This window comes from Lycium barbarum, chromosome 4 (assembly GCF_019175385.1).
Source record: "Lycium barbarum isolate Lr01 chromosome 4, ASM1917538v2, whole genome shotgun sequence".
Lineage (NCBI taxonomy): Eukaryota > Viridiplantae > Streptophyta > Magnoliopsida > Solanales > Solanaceae > Lycium > Lycium barbarum.
In genome coordinates, this window is record NC_083340.1 from 146,681,840 (window position 1) to 146,704,622 (window position 22,783).

Sequence of the window (22,783 nt, forward strand, 5' to 3'; positions counted from 1 at the left end):
CACTATTCGATTTTCTTTAGGTGATAGGCGGATCTACCGTTGAAGTTACGGGTCCGTCAAAGTCCAATGGTTTTGATCCACCCTATATTCCTCTTAAGAATTTCACTTAATATATACTATAAATAATACACCCAAAACCCATAAATTTAAAATCATGAATCCACCTCAGATCTTTCGATATCATCCAATGTTGCGCACATCGTCTTTGGAGAAGCATCCTTCAAAGTTTTGGCTATGGCAATACATGACTAATTTACAGTGAAAGCAAATCATTAGAACTTCCCAAAAGCAGCCTAATATAGGAAGAACAGATATGGGAGAAATGGCAGTGGAAAAAACTATACAAAGCTGAAAGTCTGAAAGATGGTACATCAAACAAACTATTGTTGAGCTTAATCTGTACATGTCCAAGAATGATATCCTTCTCTTCATAATATTACAAAAGATCTAACTGTTTAAAAAATTAACCACTTGCTCAGCTAGCACAGCTAGTCCGGATGAAACTATTGACGTGTTCGAGTTTTCAGTGTGGTTAATTTTTTCTGCAGTTCGAGGTTTGACATCCTTTCCAGCTCCAAAGCGCGTTCGAGCTTTAATCCAGCCAGGAAAAACATTTGGTGTAATACTTTAGTGAAGAGGAAAAGGAAACGACGATATTATAGCAATGTATCACAAATAATGAAGTACTACCTTAGCTGCCCGGTTGCTCCATTCTCCCAGAATAGCTCTAAGTCTCTCATTTTCTTCTACATACTGTTTCAGAGAGAGAGAGATGTCATGCAAACTACTTCAGTAGAAAAGGGCAAGATCAAGGCAGAGCCCGAATACGATACAAGACAGACAATGAAGATAGAATAAACCTAGTTGTGACTAACTACTACCTACGGCTCTTATACCAGTACAAAAGTACACATAATAATTTCTTTTAAAACGGTTCAATTTTATTAGGCCGATAAATGATTACATCAAAAGTTAATAATACATATAAATGGAAGATGTGTTTGGGACTCTATCATCATTTGTCTTTCCTTATATCTAACTGTTACATCATGCATGTTACATACAATGGTAAATATGGCCTCTGTTTATATTGAATATCCAAATTCTAGAGATTTGGAATGGTATTACATCAGAAGTTAATATACTACATATAAATGGATGACGTGTGTTTGGACTCTATCATCATTTGTCTCTTCTTACATCTAACTGTGTCCCAAGGTGGCAAAGACATTTTCTTGTAATTGTTTACACTTGAAAGAATGAACACCAAAGGAAGACAATCCAATTAAGATTAAAAATTTGAGCTCCTCAAATTTAAGTGAAACAAGGAAACCACGTTGCGAAAAAGTTTAGATGCATGAAACAAATGTATTTCTGTTAAAAGCAAGAACTTTAGTTTATCCTAAATATAAGTTGGTCATACAGCTAATATTAAATGGTACATTTGGAATAACAATTAGGGTTAACTAGAATGAGAAAAAAAAAAAACAGTCAAGATATTAGGCTCACACCTGATGGAGCACATTTAACAAATTAGATATAACTAGATACAGCAGCCGACAACCAACAACTAATTAACAGCGGAAGCAGAGAGACCCAAGAAATATAGAAGTACAGTCTGATCAATGTGCTAAATTATTTCAAAATGGCCCATTTTTACTAGTCCAATAAATGACTACATGAAAAGCTAATACCGCAATGTTATTTTATAATAAGTTTTATTCTGAATAGCAAATAAGTCCCAATTGCTTAACAAAAGAAGAGGAAAAAGATGCAAGCAAGTCAGAATTAACATAAGAGACCATTCCCAGAAGAATTAAACCCAGCTGCAAGTACACCAAATATATTACTTCTTCTCCAGACCCAAAAATGTTACTGGACTTTTCAAGCGTTTTAAAACACACCTGATTGTTTGTGTTGCGAATACGTTGAATCTCAGCATCCTTCTCCTCTATTATAGATCGAGCAAGCCTCAGCTCAGATTGCAATTGATTCATCTGCAACACACAAGTACTTAGTAGAAGAGGTAAAAGGATAAAACATGCTGTGCTAGACTTTCAGTTTGAAAGAAAGAATTTTTTGAGTAAAGAAATTACAGTCTTAATCAGAAACAACATTCCACCACAAAACAAAAAAGGGAATGAGAGGAGACCACAAAAGGAAGACCACAAAAACAGACGTGCAATTGCACATGTACTATTCAGAACCATAGGTCTGTTGGGAATGAAAAAGGACAAACAGCATGCCACATGTTACCTCAGCTTTGAGTGTGCGTAACTCTTGATCTCGAGTTGCCAATAAGTGAGCAAGATCTACCTGGCAGAAACAAGACGACTCGTTAACTTCATCACTTTCAAAACTTAATCCCAAATTCTAGTGATTAATAACTATTCAAGATGGCTGGTCTCATTATCAGCAGTCCCATATTATACAGTTAACAATTTTTCTTTCAGAAAAAAAAAATTCTCGAGAGAATCATAAAAGATGTGAGTGCTAGTGTATGCAATATTGTTCTCAGCATCTATGATATTTCTTCTTTTTGAATTATTTTCTCTTTCAGTTGCTACAGATACTACTTACACAGTTAGTCAAAACTCATTGACATGAGAAGTCAAAATGATAGAATCAGGGCTAAGATTTAATGCCTCTACTAATAGGATAGAAAAGCTGGGTGATCATCTTAAACAGACAACAGTACCTCACTACCTCACTGAGATCTTATAAGTTTCATGTTTCTCAAGTTTTTTTCCCCTATTTTATTCTTATAGCTTAAATATAATTAACTTGCCCTGCATCCCAACAAGTACATTTAATTTTTTTTATTTTTTTTTTATGACATGGGAACCCGCAGCCGCTACCCTTCGGGTGCGCACAGGATAAACCCAGCTCCTGTGCAATAGCTCGCAAACCACACAGGAGAGGTAACCCGCACTAGGCAAGCCCCGTGCGACGAGCTCGACCCAGAAGGCAAATCCCCTATTGTTATAGGCAGGGGGTTTCGAACCTAAGACCTCCATTATGAAAGCCCCATGCTCAACCAACTGAGCCACCCTTGCGGGTATTTTTTTTTTTTTTTTTTTTTTTAAGATAATACAGAATTGGCAATTGACAAGGATAAACATACCTGAGGTGCGCCACCATCATTAGACCTTTCGTATTTGCTTAAGGTTTCTTGCAGTCCAAGAATCTAGAAGAAAAGGGATTAAATTAACTAAGAGAAGAGAAAGAAAAAGTTCCATAAGAAACAATCAGGATTAAAATCTATTTGGTCATAACAGATATATATATCCTGAAGAGACTAGATCTATAAATGTCTAGACGTGCACCCTTTCCAAGAAAACCAGGAGAATCTCAACTTCTAATTAATATACTTCTATGTGCTATTAGCTACTTGATTCACCAACTAATAAAACTGGAGCAGCCCACAGTCCAGCTTCTACCCCCTCTCCAACCCCAAAAGTTTGGGAAGTGCATTGCCAGCAAAATCTCAGAATTTTTAATAATATCGCATACCTCCTCACTCAAAAAGTGTATATTTTCTTGCTGATATTGCAACAGTGCCATCTGCTGATCTGATAGTCGACCACCGTCCTGGTACCTGTACAACAAAAGGCTCTTAGCAAAATTATCATTTTTATCATCTAGAAGAAGCAGTAAAGCAACTGTCAAGCATTCTTCAATCTCTTCTCAGAAGTCCTATCCAGCGGCCATAAAGGTAGCGTCACATTGACATGATAAAAGTACCAATCATGTTGCCTATAACGATTGGTTTGGAAAGCACAAAAAGATATTTGAGATTTATTATTTTAGCATCAGTTAATCCACCAAAGGCCTCCCACTTCTCCAACTATCAAATGCTCGACCATATCAGAGATCAAAATAGAAATCACATAGCAAAAGCCCTGTTGGTACTAACTATAAGTCTGCGTACCCTCTACCCTCCCCATACCCCACTTGTGGGATCAGACTGGGTATGTTGTTGTTGTTGTATTGAACTATGTCATTACATGCAACTAAACATGACATTGAGAATTACACTGTAATTAAGTTATGGCCAAACACAGGTCCTTGTAATTACTATATTGTGTAGTTTCTAGGTTGCGCAAGTACTAGTAATTACACGGACATGTAATTACTAAGTGGTTTCCAACATTCCTTTAAGGTAAAGTGACAGTTACCAAATTATTAGACAAAATGTTTCTCCATAATCAGAATGTAAACTTGAGAGGTACCTCAAACCTTCCAGAGAACTTGATGGTTGAAGTGGAGAATAAAGTGACTTTAAAACATCAGGTTGGGAATCCAATGAATTGTATTGGTGAACATAACCTGCAGAGAGTAGAAGGTTTAATTGACTTTATTTTGCATCTGCACTTTCTAATAATATAGAACAGGTTGGAATTTCTAATAAGTGATTAGAAGCCAGAAGAATTATTTTCATTTCTCAAATATGAAGAGGCTTTAAGTTTTAACATCATCTCTCTAGCATGCAATTCTGTATGACTCTTCTGTAGACAATTAAGGTGTTTAAAAACAATAAAATTTTACCAAGGAAATCAGACTCTTGTTAAAAGCAACCTATAAAGGAGGTTAGTCACAGGGGCGGAGTTAAAAGTGTCGGATACGGGTTTGGACGAACCCAATAACTTTGGTTCAAACCCTGTATTTGTCTTAAAAACCGATTGAATATGTACAAATTATTAATTTAGAATTCAGTAACTAAAAAAGATTAGACTCCAAAACCCATGAAACTTCAAATCCTGGCTCCACCTCTAGTTACTCACCAATATAAACTATCATGAAAGAACTAACACATACTACTTCTGTCAGCATGATAATCCTGCAAAAATGAAGCAATCAAGACAAAGAAACTATTGAAAGAATAAACTTATAAACTTCAATACCACTGCTATAGCACATGCAACCTACAACTCTGCACGTCACCTAAGGAACAGAAATGCGACTATATATATATATATATATATATATATATATATATATACACGTGAGGTCCTAATATTTTGAAAATTGTAAAGCCTAGAAGCACCTTCGCATTGAGCCTTCACCAGTGAAACCTACAAGTTCTTTCTTCTCCCACCCGTGATTGACAACTTTAAGGATTTAGATGCATTTTTTTTGGGGAACTAAGATCAAGTTCACGTGCCACATTCACGAAGTTCATTTAATGCCCTAATATAAATGGATATAAATCCCGCCCCACAAGTCTGACATTTTTTGTCAAACTTTTGTGGATCCAACAGAACATATTGATATATCAAATCCACTTTCACTGTTTTCAGTCCTTGAAGTCTCTCTAAACCAAAGCGAGAACGGTAGCAGTTTAGGTTTTACCCTATGCCTCATTACACTGGGCAGTTGTGAGAGTTTTCTGGAAAATATCATAACTGAAAATTTCAGCTAGTATAGTTAAGATGTTTCCCTTTTTAATTCTTATTTCAAAACAAAGCAAATAAAAATAAGAATCAGAGAATCAGTTCATTTACCTTTTTCATGTTAGAACCCGGCGGACAATACTTAAAGCTCCAGAAAACTCCCATATAAGACTCCTTGAGAGTCTCCCTTTTCTCGTATATAACTTATATATGGATTGGAAATAAAGTTATTTATTCCCATTCATGCGTCCGTATTTGAAATTGCTTTAGTTATCCTATTCTTCGATTTTATTATCATATGTTGTTTCCTTTGCTTTGGTTATCGTATTATCTGTTGTTGCTACTGTTCTTTTCTCCATTACTTTCAACATGGGTTCTTCACTACTGTATTTCCTTTTCATACCTGATTTGATATGCTTTACTTCAGCCGAGGGTCTATTGGAAATAGCCTCCCTGCCTTCACAAGGCAAGGGTAAGGCTGCGTACACACCACCCTCCGCAGACTCCACTTGTAGGATTACACTGGGTATGTTGTTGTTGTATCCAAACTTGAAATCCTAAAGATTTTGGAAAGCTTTTTTAAATTGTATCCACAAAACCAACTCTCTGACTTAAAATACTACCTTGACTAAAAATGCCTAGCATAACTTAGATTTAACATTAATGTAATACGTCAGAAATTATCCTCAAATTAAGAAGGAAAAAGTCACCAGGAACCATTTCAAATGAAAGTTGCTAAATAAACATCTCTTTATGCAAGAAGCTGCGCATAACTAAGAAAATCCATGCGGCCAATTTCTTGGAATGTAAACCTGAGCAGTGTCGGCATAGAAAGGATGCTAATATGTGGATCCCAAACCATGACAAGCAGCATCGCAGCAGTTCCTGTAATTGAAGTGTTTCAAATGGATATCCATTTTAAAACAAACAAAAGAAAAATGATTTCTTATTTATTTATTTTTTTAAAAAACAATTAGGAAAGCAACTTAGAATTAAACTAGTTACTAGTTCCTGAAGTATTATTCAGATAACAGAAGAATCTGACAAGAAAGTACAGCGGTAAAGCTTTTCTTTAAAAAGGAAAAAAAAAAATGGTCTTAGCTTGTTTCATGCACACATTTTGATCTCATGAATATTATCTTTTAAGCTCAGAGTTTGTTAATTACTTCTCACTCAGATTTACCCAGCTTTCCTTTTCCCCTTCAGGCAGTTGTAGTGAGAGTTGAGAAGGTCCAAAACTGGATCCCCATGTGCAAATTAACAGATCATACATAGAAAATAATTGTAATTCTGTAAGGAATTAACAGAGATGCAAATCATTTATTGCAGATTAGTGTCATTTTTTTATTTTTTTAGGTAACAGTAAATTAGATTCATTGATAACATTTATAGCAGCCTCCCTGTCTTCCGAGATAGGGGTATGGTCTGCGTACACTTTACCCTCCCCAGACCCCACATTGTGGGATTTCATTGGGTATGTTGTTGTTGTTATTGGTAACATTTATAGCAGATTAGTTAGCATGCAGATGATTTCTTCCCATCTGCCTAAGTCTTAGTAGGCAGAATTACAAGACATCTGTGTTGGTAGGAAGTAACAGGTACCCAGTGGAATACTCGAGGTATGCCTAAGCTGGCCTAGACACCACCATCATAAAGAAAATAGTTGAATACTAATAGCAAGATTTGTTTTGACCACAGATTTGCAGTAGGGATGGCCAGAACTAATTAAGAAAAAGGATAGTACAAAGAAAAGACTGACAAACTAGAGAACGAGGTAATGCATACCATATGCGATTGTAGCAAATGGTAGGCGAATAATATGCTTCAGTTTCTGGCTGAAAATATAGTACCCCTACAAAATTAAAGTTCATATTATTGCAAATCTTAGAAAATGTCGCTTATCAAACATATGATTTTGAATGATAGGAACTAAAATAAAGATGGGCAATTATCTATCTTGATAGCTGAAATATATCAGTAAAATCTAATTCCTATCCAATTAGTGCTACCAGAAGTCTCCCATTCACCAAAAGAAAGATACCAGGAACCCTGAGAATATGCATCTGAATTGCAGTGCAGAGAAGTTGCCAACTCGCTTAACTGACTTTACCTTTCTTTGTACCCCCAAGATAGAAAAAAGAAGGAAAAGAATAACCAAAGCTTGAATTCCATATGCGATTCAACTCTTCCCTCTGCTTATCGAAACCAACCTTAGAAGCAACTAAGTGCTAAAAAGTACACTTCATCATTTCTTGATCCATTCTCAAGGTCTTCGGCCCTTCTACAATTTGTTTCCAGTGAGATCATGCTCTACCTCATTTGGGAAACCTTTGATTCCATACAGTTTGTATATCAGGTTCTTCTACTATACTGATCTGTTTCTCCAGTTTACTGGTACCCACCACTTTGCACACCCCGCAGAGTGCATACTAAGGAAAGGCCACTTGAATAATATGAATTTTTTGGCACCTTAACATCATTTAACATGCAGAAGACTTCACAAGTAGATGATTTATACCAAGATTATATAAGGAGAGATTCCTTTTTTCCTTTTGATAATTAAGTATCTATAAGGAAAGATGTTTAACTCCATACTTTCTTCTGTGCACATGTCACAAGTGAAGGAAGAGGAGAAGGGCAAGGTATGGATGAAAGGTATATCCAATGAGGCAATATATTCGTTTATAGCTAAGGTAGCTTGATATTGCCCTTCCAGTGATGGCCATTGCAAGAACAAAACCTCGATCCCAAGCTACTGGGCTCGATACATATTTTTATCATCAAAATATAGTAGAAATGCTGACCTGTAACCGTATTTTCTTAACTTGATAGACCAAATATTGCTGAATAATGCCTACAGATATCAAACACTTCTGTTTAGGCATAGAACTATACAGGGAAGTCACTTGCTGGAAAAATAGAATGAAATGCAGAAGACTTAAATCTTATGATTTGCTGAAAGCAAAGGAAAGAAGCCAGAGAATGTGACTTCATAGCTCACCTGTGACAACAAGGAGGGCAACATTAAAACTGCAAAGAAGTGGGAACACTAATCTTTCTATAGGATGAAATATCCATGTAGCTCCCACTGCCAAAATAGCAAAGCCTGCCTAGAATTTGTCATGATTAGTTCACCTAGAAGGTGGCTAAATTTGCATCTTTGTCACAGCCACAAAGAATTCATGAAGTAATACTTGCCAATAAGAAACAGTAGAAAATACTCCCAATAAGGCTCGTAGGCTTCCTATGACCAGATAGAGGTGCTTCATGCAGTACGTCCACGAACCTACAGTTGAACAAGCAGCATAACAAGAGAAGCTGAATTATTAAGTCAAAATGGGAAGAACTTGTTGTTCAGTCTCAGCATTTAACTTGAATAGTCATATGATTTCCTAGAGACATCTCTACTTTGCTTACGCAACCTGTATATCATCCTAAGTTCACCCCTTACAAATTACAGCCTTCTTAGTGTCTAGGTTCCACCTTTAAAGACCACTAGACTATAGTCACTTACAGAATTATAAGAAAATCATTCAATATTTTTTTTGCAACAGAAAATCATTCAATATTTGGAAGGCGCTTATAGAAGAAATTCAATCACTACACCTCAATCCCGAACTAGATGGGATAGACTATATGAGTCCTCTACATCCAGGCTATTCTATTTACACCCATTTCATTCCAAGCCGCTGTTGCACATACCTAGTCGGCGACGTCCCAACCAATTTAGTATTGGAGGATTTAACATGAGAAGAAATCACCAACTCCCTGTTCTCAGTTTATGTGGCATACTTTCGTTTTTAGTTTGTCCCAAAAAAAAAATAACACCTTTATATATGTATAAATAGTTAGCTTTAAATTTCTCATTTTACCCTTAATGAGATGATTTATAGTAACATAAATGTCTCAAGTTTGTTTTAAGCCATAAGATCCAGAAGTCTTTCTGTTTTCTTAAACTCCGTGCCTAGTCAAACACAAACACATAAAACTTTCTCTCAGTCAATCAAAATTTACAATAGCACCCTTGCAAACTATTATTTTTTATTACAATTGCATCTGAATCAACATGAAGACTCCTTATTAATTTGTTAGGTAGATGCTACCACCTATCAGTGCAAGTATCGGGTAACTCTACCCCTCCAAGCTTAATTAGATTGGAGGAAACTCACCTCGTGTCGTATCTACCGGGATTCCAACCTTGGTCCCAAGGTTGTTACTCAGCTCTTCAACCACTAGGAAATCCCTTACGGGCAATGTTATAGATTGAACCAGAGATCCCAACCAAAAAGACTACCCTATTAGGTCAGCCTATAAACTCATTACCATTTCTCTTTTTAATCAATGAGGAACAATTGCCACATGAAAATCGCCCTCGCTTGAGGGCCAACGACTTGGTTGGTCACGACTGACACCACTTTTTTCATCCAGGACACAACTCTTGGCACCCCTCTAGCCTAGTTGGTCACAATTGGCATCTCAGTCTAGTTTTTTATTATTGCGCTCAGTTGGTCACAGCTGGCACCACCACTCTTTTGGGTCCAAGCCACCACTCCGAGTCTCGGTCTCCAACATTGATTGATCTATTCTAATACCAATTGTTATAGACCAAACATGAGAGTGCAATCCTAAAGACTAGCTTATCAGGTGGGAAACCCCATTCATCCTATAAACACATTAGTACTATTTCTCTTTTTAATCAATGAGTGTCAATTAACACGCAACAGCCAACCCTTGCAAACCATCATAACGCCGCCCTTTTGACTTTCCTAAATTAAGGTTTGCTCAACCAAAGTACAGTGCTCCTGTGAGTTCAACTAGTTCAAATCCCCAATTTCATAACAATCGAAAAGTACAACATCTCATTCCTTTTCTTTTTTTTTTCCTTATTGAGCTCAGTTGGTTACAGCTGGCACCCCTCTTGGATCCAGGCTACCACTCCTGGCACTCTACTAGTTGGGGCACATCTATCACCCTTCTAGATCAAGGCCCACTCCTAGTGGTCTATTAAGCGACCACTCCAAGTCTCGATCGACCTGCTCTGATACCAATTGTTATAGCCTCAACAAGAGAAGCCAACCCAAAAGGCTAATCTATTAGGTGGTAGAGCCCACTCATCCTATAAACACTACTCCCTCCATTTCATACTAAGTGTTGTTTTTAGCTTATGCACCCTCCTTAAGAAATTGCTCATTCCTAGAAAATTAAGAGTGTTTTTACTAACTTACCCCTAAATGCTCGGACTCTTTAAAAATGGTGACGGGTGCGTGTCAGATACTCTAAAAGTAGTGCATTTTTGGAGTATCCGACACGGGTGCGGCATCCGTTTTGGAGAGTCCGAGCAACATAGCCTAAAACACCATTCATTTAAGAACAGAGGGAATAAACTATTTCTCTTTTTAATCAACTAGGGACAACTGGCACACAACAAGCAACCTTTCCAAACCATCATAACACCACCCTTTGACTTTCCCAAATTTAAGGTTTGCTCAACCAAAGTACAATACCCCATGATCTCAACTACAGTTCAAATCCCCAATTACATAACAAATAAATGTACAACTATTTACTGATTTTCAACTTGCTGAGTTAGGAAAAGATTATTTAATAAATGACTAGTATTTGTTTAGCAGATAATTAACAAACTATGTTACATTTGAAATTATGAGTACCAAAATAAAGACAACTAAAATGAAAATTAGAAAACTGATGATGTTAATAAGTATAATTAATTGAAGAAATTAGCACTTACAGATTGTTTTCGTCTTGTGATGTAGAAATTAAAGAAGAATGTATTTCCGTAGACATTTTTTTTTCTTTTCAATATTTTCAGTTCATTAAGACCATTTTATACCTTGAGAAGATGACAAAAAAGGTCCCTTTAAATTTGAGGATCGCTTCAAAATAGTCCCTTAAGGGTCGTTTGATACATGGACTAAGTTATTCCGGAATTATTGTCTTGGAATTATAATTTCTAGATTAATCTATCCCACTTGAGTGGTGGGATAAAATAATAAGTATCAAACTTGATGAGATAAAATGGGCTATCCAAGACTAAGTTTGGGATAAATTTTATATCTTGTTTGGTTGAAAGTATAAATTTATCCCTGATACCTTCAACCAAACAAGGCGTAAACTTAATCCGAAACTTAATACGGGGATATCTCACCATATTTGGCTTACCAAATGATCATTTGTACGCGGACTAATTTATCCCAATATGGGAGGTGGAATAAAATAATACCAACCTTAATGGGATAAAATGGGTTATCCTAGACCAACTTTGGGATAAATTTTATACCTTGTTTGGTTGAAGGTATAAATTATACCTTCAACCAAACAAGGTATAAGGTTTATCCCAAAGTTAATCCCTGGATATTCCACCTTATCCCGCGTACCAAACAATCCCTAAGTATATACTTAATAGTTTTGGTCTTTGAGACCCGTTTGGCCACGAGACTTATTCACTTTTCCCGGGAAAAAAAAATTCACTTTATTTGAAAATCGGTTTTTGACCATTAAAAAGTTGTATTTGGTATTTAGAAAACACATAAAACTCTATTTTCACTTTTTTCAGTATATTCAAACATTCAAATATTCTTTGCAAAAACTAGAACCAAACACAACTCTAACTTCAAAAATTCCAAATAAAGTGTCAAAAATTGGTGTTTATGGCCAAACAGCTTCTAAGTTTGTCAAAAATTAACAATTAGTCTCCGTCAAATATTTATCGATTACTGTCTATTAGATTTGTGAACTATAAAAAAAGATTTAACTATGAACACCAAGAAAGTCTTATCAAATTCTAAAATATGCAACACAAAAACTACACGAGACACTAAAAGTATTAAGTAGCAAAAATTACACTCCGCGAAGCTGCACTAGACTTTAAAAATAAATTAATATAGTAGAAACTATAAAAAATTATACCTCTAAATGTGAATTCTGCTAATTTTCTTTTTTCCATAATACTCTTCACATCGAACCGATAGAATTCGATAGACATTTAACCGAGACTAGAAGTATTAGCTTTGACAAACTTCAAGGATCAAAACTGTTAAGTACATACCTAAGTGACTATATTGAACCAACCTTTGGATCATTTTTGTTATTTTTTTCAGCCTGCTGGGCTAGGAAAAGATGATATAATAAATTAGGAGTATTTGTGTAGCAGATAATTAACAGACTATGCTATAATTGAAATTTCAAGTACCACAGCTAAGACAAATAAATGAAAACTCCATATTTAATGATGTTAATTTAAGTACAATTAATTGATGGATTTAGTACTTACAGATTGTTTTCGTCTTGTGATGTAGAAATTAAAGAAGAATGTATTTCCGTAGACATTTTTTTTCTTTTTCAATATTTTCAGTTCTTCTCAACCAGTTTATTCCTTGAGAAAATAACAAAAATGGTCCCTTCTGTTTGAGGATTGGTACAAAATAGTCCCTTAAGTATATACTTAACGGTTTTGGTCTTTTAAGTTTGTTAAAAGTTTAACAATGCCACGAGAATTATTCACTTTTTTCTGATTTTTTTTTCACTTTATTTGGAAATAAGCATTTGGCCGTGAAATTCCAAATACATTGGAAAACATCTGAAATCCTATTTTTTTTTATATTCAAACAACAAAATATTTTTTCTCAAAAACTATAACCAAACACAACTCCAACTTCAAAATTTTCAAATAAAGTGAAATTATTTGATTTTTATGGCCAAATGCCTACTTAGTCTCCGTCAAATATTCATCGAATACTGTTAGATTTGACGGGAATTATGAAAAAGAGATTTAACTATGAATACCAAGAAAGTCTCATCAAATCCTAAAACATGCAACACAAATAACTACACTAGACACTAAAAAAATATAATATAATATAAAAAATATAAAAATTGCAGAAACCACACCTCACAATTCACAAAGCTGCACCAAACTTTAAAAATAAATTAAAAATAGCAGAAACCACATAAAGTGTACCTCTAAATGAGAGTTCCTGCTAGTTTTCTTTTTTCTATTGTTCCCCTCACATCTAACAGACAAAATCCGATAAATATTTGATGAAGATTAGAAGTGTTAACTTTGACAAACTTAAAGGATCATAATTGTTAAGTGCGTACCTAAGTGACTATATTGAACCTACCTTTGGATCATTTTTGTTAATTTTTTTTTTCAGCCTGCTGGGCTAGGAAAAGATGATTTAATAAATTACGAGTATTTGTGTAGCAGATAATTAACAAACAATGTTATATTTGTAATTACAAGTACCACAGCAAAGACAAATAAATGATAACTCGGATTAACGATATTAATAAGTATAATAAATTGGAAAAATTAGCACTTAGAGATTGTTTTCGTCTTCTGATGTAGAAATTAAAGAAGAGTGTATTTCTTTAGACATCTTTTTTTTTTCTTTTCAATATTCCCAGTTCTTCAAAACCATTTTATTTGGCTTCCTTCATAGCTAATTCAGATTCTTTTTTTCTTTTTTTCTCCTTGTTTTTCATTCCTTTATTCCGTAGTTTTTCATTCTTTTATTCCGTAAAATTGAAGAAAAAAAATTTGACAAAAATGGTTACTTAAAGTACGAGTAAATATTTCAAAAGGTCACTCAACTTTGAGTAATTATGTGGCAAAGTCACTAAAATTTGCTACATATCAATAAAATCACTCAACTTTGGTCTTTACTCTCATAAAATCACTCAACTAAATGTGTCATCAAAGAAATTTGACATGGCAATATTAAACAATTTTTTTATGCCATGTAGACATGGACCGCACAAATAAAATAAATTCATATTTTAATTTTGGATATACATTTCAGTTTTTTCTAAAATTTAATGTATAAAAATTAATCTCTTTAGACACTTTACGTGACAGCTAAATTGTTAAATTTCATTTGACTCATTGAACACACTTATGCCAACGGATTTATTTTTAACCTTAGTTCCAATGTATATTAACAAAAAAATTGTAGTTGGTTTTTTTTTTGGGTGAAAAAAAAAGTTGTTGCTTACAAACGGAAAGGGTCCAATCGGTCCTATGTGGCCTCTTCCTTCTAGCCAGACCAATAATAACATTCACATGTTTCTATATATTCTTTAATTATGATTAATTAATATGTATTTTTATTTATTTATTTCTTAATATAATAAAATTCATACATAGTGATTTGGTGTAAATATCTTGTATGAGTAAGTCTTATCTATTAAATAGATATACGTAAACAAAGTAGAAAGATAAGAAAATAGAGCCGAAAAGAAAGATTGTAGAAGCTAAAAAGAAGGACAGTGCAATAAATAAATAAGAAAATAATTTCAAGAAAAAAAATAAGAGCACACATAAAAATAAGGTAGAAACAACAAAGAAAATGAGCTTTAAATGAAGGGTTGGTGGGTATATGTTGAGGTATTAAAATATGATTTTTTTTAATTTGTGGGGTCCATGTCTACATGGCATAAAAAAAAATTAATATTGTCATGTCATATTTTTTTGATGACATATTTAGTTGAATGATTTTATTGATATGTAGCAAAGTTCAATGACTTTGCTAAATAATTTCTCAAAGTTGAGTAACCTTTTAAGATATTTATCCTTAAAGTGCCCTCGAGCAGTTTTGATTCTTCAAAATATATTAAATGTGAAATTCTTAGTCTCCGTTGAATACTTAATAAATTTTGAGTATTTATTTAACGAAAAGTATGAAAAATAATTCTAATCAGAAACATCATGAAAATCCCGTCAAATATTAGAAATTGTAACATCAAAAATTGCACCAGCCACCAGAAATAAATAAAAATAGCAAAAACTACACTAGACACCAGAAATAAATTAAAATGGCAAAAAATATACAAAAGACTGCACCTCCAAATATGAGATCCCGTTAATTATTTTTTTTTTTTGATGAATTGTTGTTAAATCTAACAATCAAAATTTACTAAATATTTTTACTAAGACCAAAAGTCCGCACCTTTGAAAAAATCGATGAACCAAAACTGCTCAAGAGTATATCTGAGGGATTATTTTAAACATATCCTAAACCTAAACCTAAGGACCTTTTTTGTAATTTTCTCGATAGAGATTATTTTATGAGTTTAAGTTTATGGTATAACAAAGTATTAGACAATTAAGCCGCTTGTAACTATTTATAGTAAACCTCAATTGGTAAATTCGTAAATTGATAAAAATAATTATCTACTATCGTAAATTAAACTACACAGATGATATAAAAGTTTTATACAATTTGTTTACATAACTTAAATTTTTATTATGTGCATATTTAGTTACTTTAAACCATGAAAAATATCTTATTTGAAGAAAAATAATTTTAATAAAAGAGGATAATAACTTTCTTTTATAAATAAATATCAAATTTCCTATTCGAATAAATTGTTTTATCAATAAATGACATTGTTATCAACATCTAATAACCTTGATACCATTCATTGTCTATTGTTCAAGATGGATATACATAAAAGGGAAATTTTGTTTAGATACCACTGATGATCAATGGAACTTGTTTTCCATACTTGCATCAAAAAAGTCAGAATTTTTTAACCTTAAATAAATAAAATCAGAATATTTTTACCAACGAAACATGAAAATTTTGAGAAATATTTTCCACCGAATTAAACCCACCCTTTGTATGACATTTTCTCTTCTCTTGATTTTATTAAAAAGAGAATGACACCATATATATTTGAAAATTCTTTAATTTTAAATTTTTATTATTATCATTAAATGGAATTCTCTTATAACCATAGTTTAAAGGTTATTTTGTGGTATGCGCTCAAAGTTTTCCTTCTTTTTTATAGTATATTGTATCCAATCAAACATTGTCACATAAAAAATAAAAAAATAAAAAATGAGAGATCAATACATATTCACAACACTTTCATTCTTTGTCTTTCAAGTTTAGATTGAAATCACACATCAACATTTTCAAGTTTTGTTTTTTGTTGTCTCTCTTTTTTAATAAGAGAAAGTAAATGCAATCAGTGTCTGATGCAGCATGCAAACATTGAGTTCATCTGAATCCCATTAGCCTAGTACTTTCGATATGGAATGTAAATTTATATGTAAAAATTCATTAATATTGCAACAAACAGTAGATTTGAATTCATAATTTTAAAAATACAATAGGTTCAATATTACGAACTTTAAGGACTGAACACACAACGTTTAAATTCTGAATCCGCTTTTCGATACAGTAATAATCAAGGATAAGCTTGAATAACAGATTGAACAGCATTAATGTGACTGATAGTGTGTCTCTTGAATCCAGCTTCACTTAGAACATAAGCCCATTCTTTTGCAGTTCTCTCTTTTCCATTGCTTGTGTGAGCCATCATCACCATGTCCAACATTAAAGCCACATCCTTGAGCTTCTCATTTCCTTTAATTTCTTCTTTTTCACCAATTACAGCCTCCAATATTATCACTTTTCCGTTGTCTTTTGGAATTGCTTCTCTACACTTTGTTAAGATTTGTATGCATTCTTCATCTCCCCAATCATGCAAAACCCACTAATACAATATATTCAACATACATGAGGTTACGCAAAATTACTAAATATTAAAAAAAAAAAAAAAAAGGGAATGTCGGAAGAAATTCGTCAAAAATTGACTGGTCAGAAACGTTTCTGACGAGTCAATTCCAACGGACATCCTATTGGAAATCTCTTAAACACTTTTTTTGAAAATATGAATTTTAGACGTGTAGACACGTGATTTTTAACCCTCTCAGGACTTTTTAATATCGCAAAAAAGAGTCTCATTTTTAGAAAAAAATTCCCAAAAAATATTTTTTTAATCTATTTTAGTTAATTTCCAAGTTAAAGATTATAATAAAAAAGTTTCAAGTAACTGAGTTTTCTTAATCTTGCTTTTTTAATTAAGAGTAGTATTTTTATCAATTAAATAAAAAATAGAACTAATAGTGTATAACCACTTGGCAAAATTCCACTCTATCCACACAAAAAGCACATTTTATTCTTTCTTCCCAAGATATTTTTAATCACAAGGGTCATTTTGAGAAAATTGACAAAGAGAAAACCTTCCACATACCCTACACCTAAAACACACTATAAATAACTAAAGATAAAAACCGACCCTAGACCTACATCATCATCAGCAGCCATACATACACATATATTCAGCCGCAGCTAACACACAAAAAACCTGGCAGCAATACTATTAACAACAGTTAAGAGCAACACAAAAGTGAACAGCTAAGAATTATCCTAACCTAGAGAAAATACGTGAACAGCAGTTAAGCAAGGAAGATACATAGCAGCTACAACTTCTCCTAAAAAAGATTTTTTTCCCGTCAATACTCACACCATCGCACCACCTCAAAACCAGTCCCAACACCACAATTTTCCACCGAAAACACCCATTTTCACACAACCATTAAGTACCGTCCGAACATCGTTAAACCAGCAAAAATAACAGTTGTGTTTTCTACCTTCAGTCTGTTGGAAATTGGCTTGTCAGAAACGTTTCTGATGGACAGACTTTTCATCAGAAATTCCTTGACGACGAGCTAATTTCTAATGGAAAGTTTGTCAAAAATAAGCGTTTTTAGTATTAAAAGGGTAATATAAACAAATATATCAATTGTTTAAAAGTTAAGAACAATTTAAAGACACAAAATAGTTCGCTAAACAACAATATGAAATTCTTATAAAGAGCTTGTTCAAAATGTAAGAATTTTTTGTATTAATTAGTATGTACCTTTTGAGAAGCTAGCTATTAGTACAGTGTTTCAAAATTTATAAATTAAAAAAATAGTACTCTAAATTATCTTTTTCCAAATTAATGTACCAACTTGACTACTTGAGAACATTTCTCTAGTTAATTGAAGGGAACTTACATGCATCTATGTATCTAACACTATTTCTTTTTAATATATTGTTGTTTAAGATATAATTTGATACAATTTTTGAAAAAGACATATAACAACCTTGAATCATTATCTAAACCCCACCAGTTTGGGCATCATATATAAGATTATATTTAGAAAAATCACCAGCGAAGACAACAAATATTTAGTGATCTTTTTCTATGTATTCAAGTAGGGCTGTTCAAAATCGAACCGCCACCGATAACCCAATCGTAAAATTGGCTTATTAGCTTATTAGTAGTGGGCTATCGGATTAGCGGTTGGGGAATTGGATTAAAATTTTGTAGTTAACGGCTTATAGGGGGCGGATTACATAATTTTCTTATTGGGCAAACCGTTAACCCGTTAAGAATTTATCATATTTATATTTTTACCCCTAAACATATAAAATATGTATTGTAAACCTAAAACACTAAAATCTAAAGCTAAAGCATTAAAGTGAAAAGTTTGAACCATCAGTAATTATCTTCGGTAAACTCTTCCATTAACCATAAATTATTATTATAATTATTATTATTATTACTATTATTATTTTGTGTTGGAAGTTACTATTGCAATAATTGTGATTCCAGAGAAAGGTGGTGAAGTGATCACCATCGGAAAGGTTGAGATTAAACTTGTGAATTCTTAACTGTTAAGTGCTATGGGGCTTAATTGACTTCCTAGTTGTTAAATTATGAATAAAACATTTGTCTTTCAAGGCAAAAAAAAAAAAGTAGTTACGTAATTTAACCGATCCACTGCCCGATAACCGTCCGATAATTGCTAACCCGATACCGAACCAACCGATATCTTATCGGTTGGCTAGCGGATTAGTACTTTTAAAAGCCGATAACTGTTAAGCCAAACCGTTAAGCGTAGTTATCCGCCAATCCGCCCGATAAATAGCCCTATATTCAAGTCCTAATGAACGGAGTTGCTCGATATCGTGTTAATGTGAGTTAGTACCTCTTACCACAAACTAGTCGGGACATGATTATAAAAAAAAATAACTTAATTACTACCATTTGACTTGGCACGACATTTAAGAAAGAATGAAGACTTTTGAAACTTGTGGTTCAAAATAAGTCTTGAATATTAGTGTGGCTGTAAATCATTTCATAAAGTTAATTTATTTCCAAATTAGAAAAGAGGTCATTCATTTTGGCATAGACTAAAAATGAAATAGGTTCACATAAATTGAAACAGAGGGAATATTATTTTTAAATACTAAATATTAATATGTTCAATCCATCAAAATGACTACTATTAAATATAGATCTACTTACCATGAGGAAAGCAACATCAGCTTTTGGAACATAGTTAAACATGTCACCTCCAACATGTGAAACACCTTTAGATTGACGAGCAACAGAGGCAACATGAGGGAGATCAAAATTAATCCCTTTAATCCATGGAAAAGCCTCCACCAATAATCTAAGAGCTGTTCCATCACCACCACCAACATCTATCATAGTATTAATCCCCTCGAATATCTCAGGGCAACCGTTGATAATCGCCGATACGGCCACCCTTGCATCGCAAGCCATCGCATTATTTAGGAGGTTGTTGTGTTCAGAATCAGCTTCTGCGTACTTCCACACATCCTTTCCGTGTGCAGCATCAAATGCAGACATATTATTCTCCTTTGACGAAATACGTGCACTAAGATTATGCCACGGTGCCAGCATCACGGGGCTGCTTTCGAATAGCACGAAAGCAGCCATGCTATTCCCGCCTTCTTTAAGGAGAAGGCGGGAAAGGGGGGTTTGAACATAGCTGGTTTCGCCGTTTTTGGTTGATGTCTCCTTGAATATTCCCCGGTTAATCAAGAACCTGTAAAAATATAGTTTTTAGATACATATGCATGTATTCCTCTATCTTAATTTACGTGTCATACTTTCTTTTTAATGTTTTGTGATTTTAGCTCTAAAAAGTATTGTCACATCTGCTAAGTTGCCGGATATATCACCTGATCAGTGTAGTGAGTTACTTTGTGTGTTAATGATAAAACATAGTTCTGTTATATTGTACAAAACAAAGGAAAAATGACTTTCTTGCTTAATTTCTATTTGTTGAGTGATCTTCCTGAATACTAAACAACTCTGAATTACAAACTACAATCAATCCTCTCTATAATGAGGCCGTTTATACGAATATTTTTAGCTGCTATATATAGCGAAATATGTTATAAATAATATACAATATACTAACATCTAACATGACATGAAAAATCAGTCCTGAAAAAACTTAACCATTATAATGAAGTATTATTATAGAGAAGTGTGACTGTATCCGAATATACCTTAGGATACGATAGAGTGAAGAAGAGCAGCAGCCAAGTGCAGCAGATAGTTGGTTTAGGCTAACAGGTTCTTGATTGCTTTCCAAGAACTCAGCAATTCCCAACTCAATGGCACATTTAATCACAGCCATTTCTGTGAAACCAAACACATACTTCCACATATCTGTTTGGGCTTGAGAATCTTGGTTTTCTCCATTTGTTTCTTTACCCATGATGAAGAAAGCTTAATGTTGTTTCTTTTCTCTTATGCTAATTCTTGGTATTACTTTCATTGACTGATCATTCAGCTATTTATAGCTTTAAGAATCCTTCAATTACTTTAGGGCTATTATCATTTTTGGTCCCTCATCTATGGCAAATTTTGGTTTCAGTCCGAGTGATATCGGACTTAGAAGATTTAACATTCACTTACTTGGCTATGCACTTTTCATCACGTGAATATTTATAAACTTTCAGAATTATATATTATCAGCTTGTTTGGATGGTTATTACGTATCGTTTCATTATAATGTATCGCATTACTTTATATTATACTGTATTACTTTGAGGTATACAAAGGTCGGATAGACAGTATCGTTCTCTGTCGTTTCATAATGATGAATAAACTTATCATATTACAAAGAAAAAGTAAGGTGTGGATGGAATTATGATACAAAAAGTTAAGGTAGAAGGTAAAATCGGAGGTGAGCCTCTAGCATAACAAAAAGACAATTAATTAGCAGCTAAAAGACATAGATAAACTAAATAAATCAAGATTCACTACTAAAAAACTGCCAAAAAACTGACGCATTGCATCGGTTTAAAAACCCGACGGAAAACCAACTCCCTGCGTCGGCTTTTTACATTTCTATTTTTTTTAATTATTTTAATTAGAAAACCGACGGAAGACGTCGGTTTTTTTGGCAAAATTTTGAAAATATATATCCGCAAAAAAAAAGACGTGCGACGTCGGTTTTATTAAAAAAAAATTAATATAAAACCGACGGACGACGTCGGTTTTATTTTTAAAAATATTTTAAATAATATGCAATTCAATTTGTTTTTTTTTTTTAAATAATAAACAATTTTTTTAGGAAACCGACAGACAGGGTCGGTTTCCTATTTATTTATTTTTAATTTTTGGATCAAAACTGGTCAAACGTGAGGGAAAAATCGACGGACAGGGTCAATTTTGTCTGTCGGTTTTTCTTTAAAAACATTCCAGACGGATTTTCATACCCATTTCTTCTCCTCTTCCCAATTAAACTCCCATTCCCCTCAAACCCTAGCTACCCGCCCCCTCCGCCCAGCCCCGCCGCCCATTTCCCCGCCGCCTGCGCAGCCTGTCCCCACTAACCCCAGACCCATTTTGAAGTTAATTAATTGTGGTTAGTTTCTCTTAAATTAGGGCTTTTAAAATTCTTTCAATTTTAGTTTTATTTGTAGATTTTAGGCCTAATGCTAGTCTATTTAGCTTTGTTAAACATCATTTACAATGTTATTAATGTTGAATTTGTGAAAAAAATGTAAACTTTATTTGACTAGTTTAGTTGTCATTTTTTTTTTTTTTGGCTTGAGATTGTGCTATATTTCATGTTCTTTGTCAATGTATTTGTGTTAGCTTAGTAATAATTCTTTGTAATATTATTGATGTGAATATGTGCAAAAATGTATACTTTAATTATTTGACTAGTTTTTTTTTTTTGTTGGATTGTGCTTTTTGTTAGAATTTCATAAGTTATTAGAATAGTTATTGATCATTCCAAATTAGAATTACTTGAGATTGTGCTTTTCAAAGTTAGAATTGTTAAGTTATAGTATTTCTATAACCTCAATACTAAAATGTAGATTTTATTTCTCTAGATTTACTTTTCAATTTTTAGAATTGGTTGGAATTGTGTTTTTCAAAGTTAGAATTATTAAGTTATGTTAGAATTATTAATTTATAATATTTCTATAACCTTAAAACTAAAATGTAGACTTTATTTGACTAGATTTACTTTTCAATTTTTAGAATTAAAGTTAGAATCCATAAGTTATTAAAGTTAGAATTGTTATTGAGAATTCAAAGTTAGAATTGGTTGAGATTGTGCTTTTCAAAGTTAGAATTGTTAAGTTATAGTATTTCTATAACCTCAATACTAAAATGTAGATTTTATTTCTCTAGATTTACTTTTCAATTTTTAGAATTGGTTGGAATTGTGATTTTCAAAGTTAGAATTATTA

At 33.2% G+C, this 22,783-nt stretch overlaps 2 protein-coding genes across 3 annotated transcripts; both read right to left on the reverse strand.

Annotated features, from left to right (window-relative positions):
• Positions 1 to 145: 145 nt before the first annotated feature.
• Positions 146 to 11,294, reverse strand: LOC132636917 (protein FIP1-like). Of its 2 annotated transcripts, XM_060354002.1 has the most exons (14): positions 11,143 to 11,292; positions 8,588 to 8,679; positions 8,395 to 8,499; positions 8,198 to 8,247; positions 7,179 to 7,245; positions 6,206 to 6,278; positions 4,785 to 4,840; positions 4,229 to 4,329; positions 3,514 to 3,594; positions 3,125 to 3,187; positions 2,257 to 2,316; positions 1,905 to 1,997; positions 691 to 753; positions 146 to 590 (listed from the first exon to the last, which is right to left on the reverse strand). In XM_060354002.1, exons 1-14 carry the CDS (start codon positions 11,196 to 11,198, stop codon positions 504 to 506), a joined length of 1,047 nt encoding a protein of 348 aa, XP_060209985.1. In that variant the 5' UTR covers positions 11,199 to 11,292; the 3' UTR covers positions 146 to 503. The 2 variants fall into 2 exon arrangements, with proteins under 2 accessions (XP_060209985.1, XP_060209986.1); XM_060354003.1 differs by lacking the exons at positions 4,785 to 4,840; positions 7,179 to 7,245 and having other exon boundaries at positions 11,143 to 11,294.
• A 5,192-nt stretch (positions 11,295 to 16,486) lies between these two features.
• Positions 16,487 to 20,971, reverse strand: LOC132636918 (acetylserotonin O-methyltransferase-like). Its single transcript, XM_060354004.1, has 3 exons — positions 20,579 to 20,971; positions 19,563 to 20,109; positions 16,487 to 16,916 (listed from the first exon to the last, which is right to left on the reverse strand). Exons 1-3 carry the CDS (start codon positions 20,788 to 20,790, stop codon positions 16,608 to 16,610), a joined length of 1,068 nt encoding a protein of 355 aa, XP_060209987.1. The 5' UTR covers positions 20,791 to 20,971; the 3' UTR covers positions 16,487 to 16,607.
• Positions 20,972 to 22,783: the final 1,812 nt, after the last annotated feature.

Coding starts and splice junctions, on each gene's coding strand:
- LOC132636917 (XM_060354002.1), bottom strand. CDS start 11,198: ATGTCTACGGAAATACATTCTTCTTTAATTTCTACATCACAAGACGAA. Junction 1,998..2,256: donor TACGCACACTCAAAGCTGAG/GTAACATGTGGC, acceptor TGTGTGTTGCAG/ATGAATCAATTGCAATCTGA. Junction 754..1,904: donor TTCGCAACACAAACAATCAG/GTGTGTTTTAAA, acceptor TCTCTGAAACAG/TATGTAGAAGAAAATGAGAG.
- LOC132636918 (XM_060354004.1), bottom strand. CDS start 20,790: ATGGGTAAAGAAACAAATGGAGAAAACCAAGATTCTCAAGCCCAAACA. Junction 20,110..20,578: donor TCACTCTATCGTATCCTAAG/GTATATTCGGAT, acceptor ATATTTTTACAG/GTTCTTGATTAACCGGGGAA. Junction 16,917..19,562: donor CTGATGTTGCTTTCCTCATG/GTAAGTAGATCT, acceptor ATATTGTATTAG/TGGGTTTTGCATGATTGGGG.